At 25.1% G+C, this 9464-nt stretch overlaps 1 protein-coding gene across 3 annotated transcripts in view; it reads left to right on the top strand.

The window, feature by feature from the left end:
• Window positions 1-8688, top strand: part of LOC122538014 (uncharacterized protein KIAA2013 homolog) — a 47233-nt gene extending 38545 nt beyond the window's left edge. The window contains exons 4-8 of one of the 3 annotated variants that reach the window (XM_043671730.1): window positions 3776-4013; window positions 4084-4322; window positions 4397-4624; window positions 7813-8087; window positions 8425-8688. In XM_043671730.1, the coding sequence (XP_043527665.1) occupies window positions 3776-4013; window positions 4084-4322; window positions 4397-4624; window positions 7813-8087; window positions 8425-8612 (1168 nt within the window). In that variant the 3' untranslated portion in view covers window positions 8613-8688. The remainder of the gene's footprint in view (window positions 1-3775; window positions 4014-4083; window positions 4323-4396; window positions 4625-7812; window positions 8088-8424) is intronic. The other 2 variants (XM_043671729.1, XM_043671731.1) reach the window with 2 other exon arrangements.
• The last annotated feature ends 776 nt before the right edge of the window (window positions 8689-9464 follow it).

Genomic DNA, 9464 nt, shown 5'->3' with positions numbered 1-9464 from the left:
TTTTTTTAATAAAAAACCTACGCATTTATTTTGGCTAAATCAAGCATATTGAAGAAGACTTGCAGACTATTTTTGAAATTTTTACACTATATTTCCTAGCCATTTAATCGCACAGTCGTATCTATACTGAACTTGGTATTATTATAAAATTCGTATTAGTATAAAATTTTATTGTTTCTAGTATATATATATATTTTTTTTTTACAAAAAGAATATTTTTTTCAGAGAAATGGCGTCCACGTTCTTATTAAAGACACTGCAATAATTTTGTCAGATTTTAAGTTCAGTTCCTAAAACTTGCCTCTGTGTACACAACTTTATCTTTCATAAACATTTCGTTTCGCATATCCTGTCGATCCTGATACTGTCCTAAAAATATTATGAGATGGTGCTCTTCCAGGTTTAAAATCTTTGCCAAACTATGCCAAACTATTTCATCAGCAGCAATTTCGATGGGCTGGTCCTTTTCTTCATTCTCGGAACTTAATATCTTATCCTCTTTTGCTTTCTACATATCTGTATTCAAAATATTCTATTCTTCAGTATCTGTGTTTGACGACTTAGACTCGTCATTAGTATTATACAGATCATAATCATTTTCCATTTTGTCATCCTCAATTTCAGAAAGTTCTTGTTCTTCGATTTCTAAACACTCTTCATCTACATTATTTATTTTTTCTAATAACATGATATTTCTTGTATGTTTCGACATTTTTGAGCTAAATATTAGGAACAAAATAATGTAGTCAAGATTAAATATAATTATTATTAGTTTTCATGTTTACTTTCTTCAAAAATGGAACTTGAGATTTTCAAAATAATGATAGATATTATTATTTCAAATGGTAAACTCTTTATAAGTTTTATACTTAGATCCTTTCTTTTAAAGTTACAAAGTTGTACTATTTCTTCTAATTTTGAGGTTTGCATAAGTACAAACGAAGATTTGACAATAAGCAAATTCTTGCCATGTATTCCTTATTCATCATCATCTTATCGCGGCTTCTTCATATTATCTATCAAAAGCTTTCAGTCGAAAGTTATGCTGTATTTAAAGATCGCTTAATATTTGTAACTATTGTGTATATTTAGATTAGGATCTTTCGAGAAAAGTTACAAAAGAACTTAAATCTTTCAATCAGTTAAATAAGGGAGCGGTAAATAAAATAAGCTACATGTCCTAGAACAGAAAAAATAAAAAAGAAATAAATATTGAAAAATTCATTATATGTATATTATAATAAAATCGTGAAATTAAATTACTATGTAACAACATTGTATGCATAAAATTTTGAACAAAAGTTTAAAAACAATCATTTGACCGGTCGTTTAATATTAATTCTTTTTCCTGTATGAATTTCTTTACTCCGTCTATCATGAAATCTTTGCTTATTTGTAATTATAATTATTATATTGTTTTTTCTTTTCTTTCTTATGTTTTTAATATCTTTACGTTAGAGTCCTTCTTTCATTCTTTCTTCTTTTTTTCCTGTTCTAATGTTTTCTATTTTCTCTTCCATTTCTTCCATATTTTCGTTCAGTTTTTTTTATTTCCTGCTGCAACATTTCTCTCTTTCTCCCTCCCTTCATCCCACTCATCTTTCCTCTTTTATTTCTCTCTTTTAATTTTATCTCTCACACTCTTCATGTCTCGTATGATTTTATTTTATAAGTATCTCTCTTATTGAGTCTTCTTTCTCTTTCTCTTTCTCCTCCCATATTTCTTTCTCTTTCATTTTCTTTTCGTCTCTCCTTTATAATTCTTCTAATCTTTTTTTTGTTTTTAACATATCTGTTTCTTCTATCGTGTTTACTCACTTTTTTACTGTCTGTTTTATATGTTTCGGTTCTTCTCTTCATTACTGAAGCTTATCACTTTTGCTTTGGGTGCCGGTCTAATCTCACTTTCGTTAAGTTTACTCTTTTGTCCTTTATCTTCTTTTTCATTTTCTCAACACTTCGTATTCTTTCTATTTCCAATAATCCATCTTGATTTACTTATATGTTGTAAACACACGCATATGCCGTAACTAAGCTTTCCACTTTGTTTTTTATATCGACTCAAATTGCTATTATTTTTTTAAAGCTTTATTGCTTTGTTACATTCGGCATTTCACAATATTAACAAACTGATGTCTTTGAATTCATTTTTATGTATTTTGTTTTGCTGCTGCCTTTATTATTTCTACACATAGTTTCCTCTATCATTTATATTTTTTTTTTTTTATCAGTATTTTGCCAGCATTTATCTTTTCTTTTGATTATTATTGTATTCGATTTTTTTAATATTCTTCATATGTTCTTCGATTTTTACATTAGTATCATTTCACTTTTATTTACATTTCGCATGCTTTTTCTTCCAATTTTTTGTATATCTTTCTTCTATTTTTCTTATCCTATTTTTTCGCTTTTTTTTATACTTTTCTTTCTTTGCCTTTCATTCCTCATTTATTTCCTTTCATTTATGGATTAACTTTTTCTGATTTAATAAACATGGAATAAAATAAAAAATTATTTTATTTTAAGAAATGAAAGTTTAATCTAATCATGAATATATTTTATTATAAAATATATAATATAAGTAAGGTGATATACGTGAGTAAGAAATGATACTACGTGAAAAAATGAGTCGAAAAGAAGGAATAAAACTTTCATTAGTCTTCATTAGTCTTAGATCACAAACCTCTGTTTATGCAAAGGAAACAAGTGCTTACTAGCATCCGAGGACATTGTTCCTTTTTAAATATGTATGAATATCCAAATAAACTCAACAAATATGAAATAAAAATAATAATGATGGTTGATGTTAAAGCCAAATATGTCTTAAAAATAGTGTCAAAAACACTATGTCGTATTTAAGTAAAGAAACTTATAATGGCGACAAATCTTTAAAAACAATATTTGTGTGATAGGAATTTAAGAAACCAATACATGGCTCAGGCATGATTGTAACAACATATATTAGTTCATTTCTGTTCTTCTAGCTACTGAATTAGCTAAACCATCTTTTAAACTTTTCTTTGTTGGTAGTAAGAACCGACAGATTTCATCGCAGCTAAAGTTTTTGAAAAATCGCAAGTTGAAATATCCATGTTTTCTTCGATGTTGACACTTTTGTATCTTATAGACTAATAACAAAATAGTGTTTTATCAACTTATAGAAGAAGAAGAAAATAATGATTTATCAACTCTCCATGATCAAGCGAATACCAGCGATTTTATTTATAAACCGAAAATAATACATTTCTATAATAACACCAAGTGTGCGGTCGATACAGTCTGTTGAATATAGTTTAATGATCTAAGATTAAAGATTTCGTTTTTGAGAAAAGCGAATTTGAAAATTTATTAAATGTACTTGAATTTGGCTAATTCCGACAAGCGTAAATAATCAAAACAAGGATATTCTGTGTCACAAAAATAAGTGAAAAGTCTAAAATAAATAAACCATTTAAGGTATCATTTTCAAGAAAATAGACTTTGAATATGTTTCGTTAAAAATTATCTCAATACACGTGTATCTGATAAATTTTCAAACTTGATTTTCTTAAAAAAGAAGATTTTAATATAAAAATTTTATTCTTTGCTTTTGGCTAATTTTTTTAGAAACACTTCCTACTCGTTTGTACCAGTTATAGGAGAACCTGTATAATTGAGGTTTATATTAATATCAATTATAATAATTGATTTTGAATTTAAAGTTACTGAAATTAGTATGTTATACTAGTATGTTATATGTATACATATGTTTACATACAATTGTATTTATGTTCAGAATTCAGATAGACGATTTTCTGGATGAATATAATTTAATTTCTGGATTTATTCCATTATCTAATTCGAATAAAATTGTGACAATATCAATAGTTTATAAAACGCCTCCAAAAATATTACAAATTAAAGCAAGAAGTTCTATGAAATTAAAATTCTTAACAAGTATACAGTATAGCGAACCTACATCGAAAGAAGAATACCATATTCAATATGAATTAACTAAAGAAAGAGCTATAGAGGTATGTATAAGTTATAAAACACTGAAAATTTATTATATTAATAAATTTAATTTTATATAATCTGTTACAGGCAATTAAAAAAGCAATTAGTATTCAGCACCAAAATTTGAAAGAAGATCATATTAATGTTTGGCAAAGTTATTGGTATACAGGTTTTAGAATAAGTGACTCTAAAGCTGATGGTGTAGTAAATGGCCATAAAATAAATTCTACTATATACTATGTATTATCTCAAATTTCAAAAGGTATTCCAGATATAGAAAAAAATATAGCAATGAATGAAGGTTGTTATCGTGGGCATCATACTTTGTGAGTATTACAATAGTCTTTTGATGTATGTAAATATTTTTGGGCGGAACTTTTATTTTATTATTTTGTTTCAGGGATGCTCCACGATTATGGAAAGATACATCCTCCATTGATGCTGTGAATAATGTTGTTGAAGCATGGTTAATAACATTAGAAAAACAAGGATGTCATCATTTAATGATTGGTGATCCTGCAGCAGTACAACAAGCTATTGTCCTAAGTCTTGGTAGTTTACGCTTCAGTAATCAACATCTTGAATTTAATATTGATCCACAATATCTTAATCGAGATTATTTATTTAGGTATGGTACTAAAGTTTTATAAAGGATATTACTAATATAATTGTTATGTATCATATATTTATAAATCATTGTAATAAATAAGTTCCTTTAATCTTTATGGAGCAGAAATTTTGTTTGAGAAAATCATGCAAATTTATTAACATATCACTGAAATTAATTTTTTGCATGAATTATCTTTTTTCACAGTTACAGTTACTTTAATTTATATTTTTAAATTGTAAATAATTTTTCAAAGTAATTTAAGTAATTTATACTTTAGGCATATTTTTTATATTTTAAAATATTCATGCAATATTTATGACTAATGTTATTAATTACTACTAAAATTTTAATATAATTTTAATATGAAAAAGCAATATCTTGATCGAGTATAATTTTTTGTTAAAAATTTTATAAAAATTTTATAAATATTTATAAATATAATAAATATATTTATAAATATTATATTTTATAAATATATATTTTATAAATATTATATAAGCGACCCTTGTTTGTTTATTATTTACACATATATGTTGAAAATTCGAATTTTTATTTCAAGATTTATCATCCAACTTATATCACATATAAATAACTTTCAAAAGAATCAACGACATTATATTTGTAAAATCATTTATAATATAAATATAAAAATTAAATATCATTCTTAGAAACTATATTTCTAAACAGAAATGTTCACAAATACAAAATCTTGTGTAAAAATATGTACACATAGAAGCGTTTTTTGAAATTTATAGGTTGATTAAATAAAGAATTGAGGTAATTCTTTCACACATTGTTGAAAAAAGTATTATAATAATTGTTTACTATAAACAATTTTCTATATAAAAAATGTGACAATTAATAATGTTTTTTTTTTAGCAGAGTTTAAAATTGACTTGATTTTTTTCAATGGAATAATATAATTATGATTTTAAAATAATGAAGAAAAAGTTAAAGGTCATTATTTTGAACAATTTTTTCTTATTATATATAATCGGAGCTTCGTTTCAACAGGCTTCGACCAATATAGCCACAAAAGCGGATATGACTTTATAACCCCTAAAAAAAAATTTTTTTTTAATATGAGGCTTTGTTTTTGAGAAAATTGGCTTTAAAAATTTATCAAGTATATTTAAATTGGTTATCCAGGATTTGAATTCAGAATAAAATAATATTAAGCCATACTAGCTACAAATAAGTGCTATTTGATGAATACTAGTCATTGGGGACTAGTCATACGGGCTATATAAGTCATGTGAAATTTTGCCTTGCAGAATATAAAAAATGGGATTAGTCATATAGATTATCCTAGTTTAATAACAATGCATTATTGTCATTGTTATTACACGCTGTCATCATTACTAGAATCTTCTACATATTACGCTTTTACATATTATTCGATCGGATCTTGTCTACATATCAAAACATATTTCATACCTTTTAGATTTCAATGATTTTTTAAATTTATATATTAACATTATATATGAAAATGTATACTTCAATCTAGTGACATTTCGATCCTTCCTACAATTTTCTTCATTAAGAATTACTTGCTTTGTGAATTATCTTCATATGCTGTTCGTGTTGCCAGTATTCTCCGATCGAAGACACACTCAGCCTAATTTAATATCGATATTCTTTTAAAAAATGACCGACTGTCGGAATATTGATGTTAGTTTGGAGTAGATAAATCAGTAGTTGACGGAAGTCACCATATTGAAATAATTTACAACAACAAATTTTTAATAAATAAGTTGTTTACACTGAGTATCGAATAACTACTTGTTTCTATATCATGGCAGAAATATTTCCAATTATATAGTATTACAAAATACATTAAACACACATAACTTAAATTAATCTAAATTTAATTTAAATCTAACCCATACTCCATAAAAGTTACATACCATTATAAAAATATATAGTATTAAAAATAGTTTTGCTCATATCTCGAAAACTAAAGTCGAATGGTGCTAACATGTATGTAAGATGGAATTTTTGAAGAGAGATCGGAAATTACTTTTATGTGTAATAAGTAGTAGACTTTATTAACAGAATGCAAAAGAAAACGAAAAAAAGAAAGAAAATATTTCTGACTCTTATTGAGATTTATAATCGATTCATTGCCCATCATCGCTTCATATAGGCTTAGTTTCTAGTCATTTCTTTTTTTCACATTCATCTTCAAATGTTTTTGCATATACACATCATCCTTTTCTATTTTTTCATCTCTTTATATATGGGAAAAAGTTGTTCAGAATGATAACATATTTTAAGATGAACTGAAATCTCCGTTTCGAATAACTATCTTATTATAATTATTATAACTATATTACAATATTTATATTATAAATATTAATAATAATTACTTTATTATATAACATAATATATTATATATCAATAATTTACAATATATATTATACACTATTCTACAAAATTAAAGAATCACTAGATTGTAATTGAAAAATTGTTTTTTAATCTTTGTACTCCTGTAACTTTGTAATCAAAAGTTGTATAACATTTTGCCTGGGCTTATTTTAAAATCTGAAACCTCTACTTTCAGAACTGATCGTAAGTTTTTTTGTTCGGAAAAATGAATATGCCTTTTCTTTTCGAAGTGTTCACAAATTTAAATGTCTCTACAGACACTAAAAAATTCTTTTTAGGACTAAATCCACAGTGGTTATTAAGATTGCAATTTCCTCTTTACAATGAGCTTCTAAAATTTGAGGTATAATTTTTTTTCACTGATTCATTCAACTTTGAATGAAAAGTGTGCTAAAGTGTGCACTTTTTTATAAACATTTTTGTAAATACTTTAAAGATAAAGTATGTTCATTTTTACATCTTACATGACACGAATCTAAGAAATGTTGAAATTTGCGATAGATTCTGAAAGTAGAGGTTTCAATTCTTAAAATAATCTGTCGAAGTTGTACGACTTTTGATTGTAATACACAGTGTTGAGACTTTGGAGTACAAAGATCAACAATTTTTCGATTACAATTTAGTGATCCTCTAATTTTGTGATACTGTGTATAATATATTTCTCTACTACATACTATTATTATTAGTATTGTTGTTATTATTAATATTATTATGTAACACAAACGATTTAATATTGCATATTCTAACTTTAAATAAAATATATTTTTCCTTTTTTTAACATTATCCCTTGTAGTTACCTTATTTTATGTTTTTTCTAGGAGAATAAATTATGGTAATGTAACGCATTTAAATATATCAGCAACAGTCGGAGAAGATAATCGCGCTGTTTTAAAAGTGGCTTTAGATAAGAGTGATAGTGTCTATTTTGGATGTGATGCTGGATGTTTAAATCCACCTGTTTCCTTGAGTCAATCATATGTAAGCATTCCAGTAAAATTAACAAAACCATTAACGGCTATATTATACATAACATCTGATTATCAACATATGCAAGATTTACGAAATGCTTTACATGTACATGCCATAGATGATGGTTGGTAATATGTAATTTATCACAAAATTTAAAAATGGATTTTGGTTGGTTAAAGCTATTTTAGAGAAACTTATATATTATTCATAAAATTGGAAGCTATTTTAGAGAAACTTGTATATTATTTATAAAATTGGAAGAACTTATATGAAATATAACACATACAAAAAGTATTATTAATTATATTACATTATATTGAGTGTTATTATTAATTATAAACTATATAATTTTATATAGTAAATGCTGACAATTGTAAGATATAGATGCTATATTGATCAACCAATATTCATAAATTCTATGACAATTATGTTAATAGAAATAATACGTGACTTCTTTGTAGCTCCAGCACATGATCATCTTGTAATGGCTTTACATAAACATGGACATCAATTAGGAGGTTTACCAACATTTTTTTGGATTAGTATATGCTTTCTTATAATTGTGTTTCATTTGTTTCTTTGTAAACTTATTATCAATGAATATCATGGCCACCAAGATAAACAAAAAGTGAGGTATAGTAAGCTATGATGTATGTATATCATAGCTATGATATACATATATATCGTACATGTATATATGTATATTGTTCATATGAATACGTACATAATACATATGTGTATACATACATGTGTATATACATATATATGCTTGTGCTTTGTATGTAAAATTAATGTTAATAATATACAATTAAACTACCTTCATATATTATAACATATATTTCAGTGTAATGTCAAACTTTATAAAAAAATCTTATTTACTTTCAATATTACATAGTTTTATTTTATTCAAAAAATACTAACTTCACCATAAGTATTATGCAATTTTATTTATTAACAATACATGTGTAGAATTGTATGCAATTTATAAAACATCCAAAGGGGGACTAATTTTTACGAGAATATAATAATTTGTTATAAAGAATTATTATTTATGGATTCTTTTTTCATATATATATAGGATATACTAATAAAAAAAATTGTCGATAATTTAAGCTGTTATAACAAAAAACAATTCATTTGGTCTCGATTTAAGCCATTATTTTAACAATTTTGTATTTATTGTTTTCAAAGATAATTTCCCATCATGTATGTAAACAAATGAGAAATGATACTTTCTTGTTTAAATTTAAACGTCATGAAAACATAAAATTTTCATAATTAGATTCATCATAGGTTGAAGATTGAAATCTCCCCTTTACAATAATCTCTATATATTATATTATCTCTTCCTCTTTAAATAACCCCTTAACTTAATGTATGATTTTGTTTCACTACTTTAATAAAATTATTTCATCATTTTAATGGTATTCATTCACTATTTTAATGAACTTTGAATATTAGAGATTTCTAGAACTTTTGTTATATATATAAATTTATATAT

This window comes from Frieseomelitta varia, unplaced genomic scaffold (assembly GCF_011392965.1).
Source record: "Frieseomelitta varia isolate USP_RPSP 00005682 unplaced genomic scaffold, Fvar_1.2 scaffold_950, whole genome shotgun sequence".
In the NCBI taxonomy this organism is placed as follows: Eukaryota; Metazoa; Arthropoda; class Insecta; order Hymenoptera; family Apidae; genus Frieseomelitta; species Frieseomelitta varia.
This window is presented reverse-complemented; position numbering and strand designations above follow the sequence as displayed.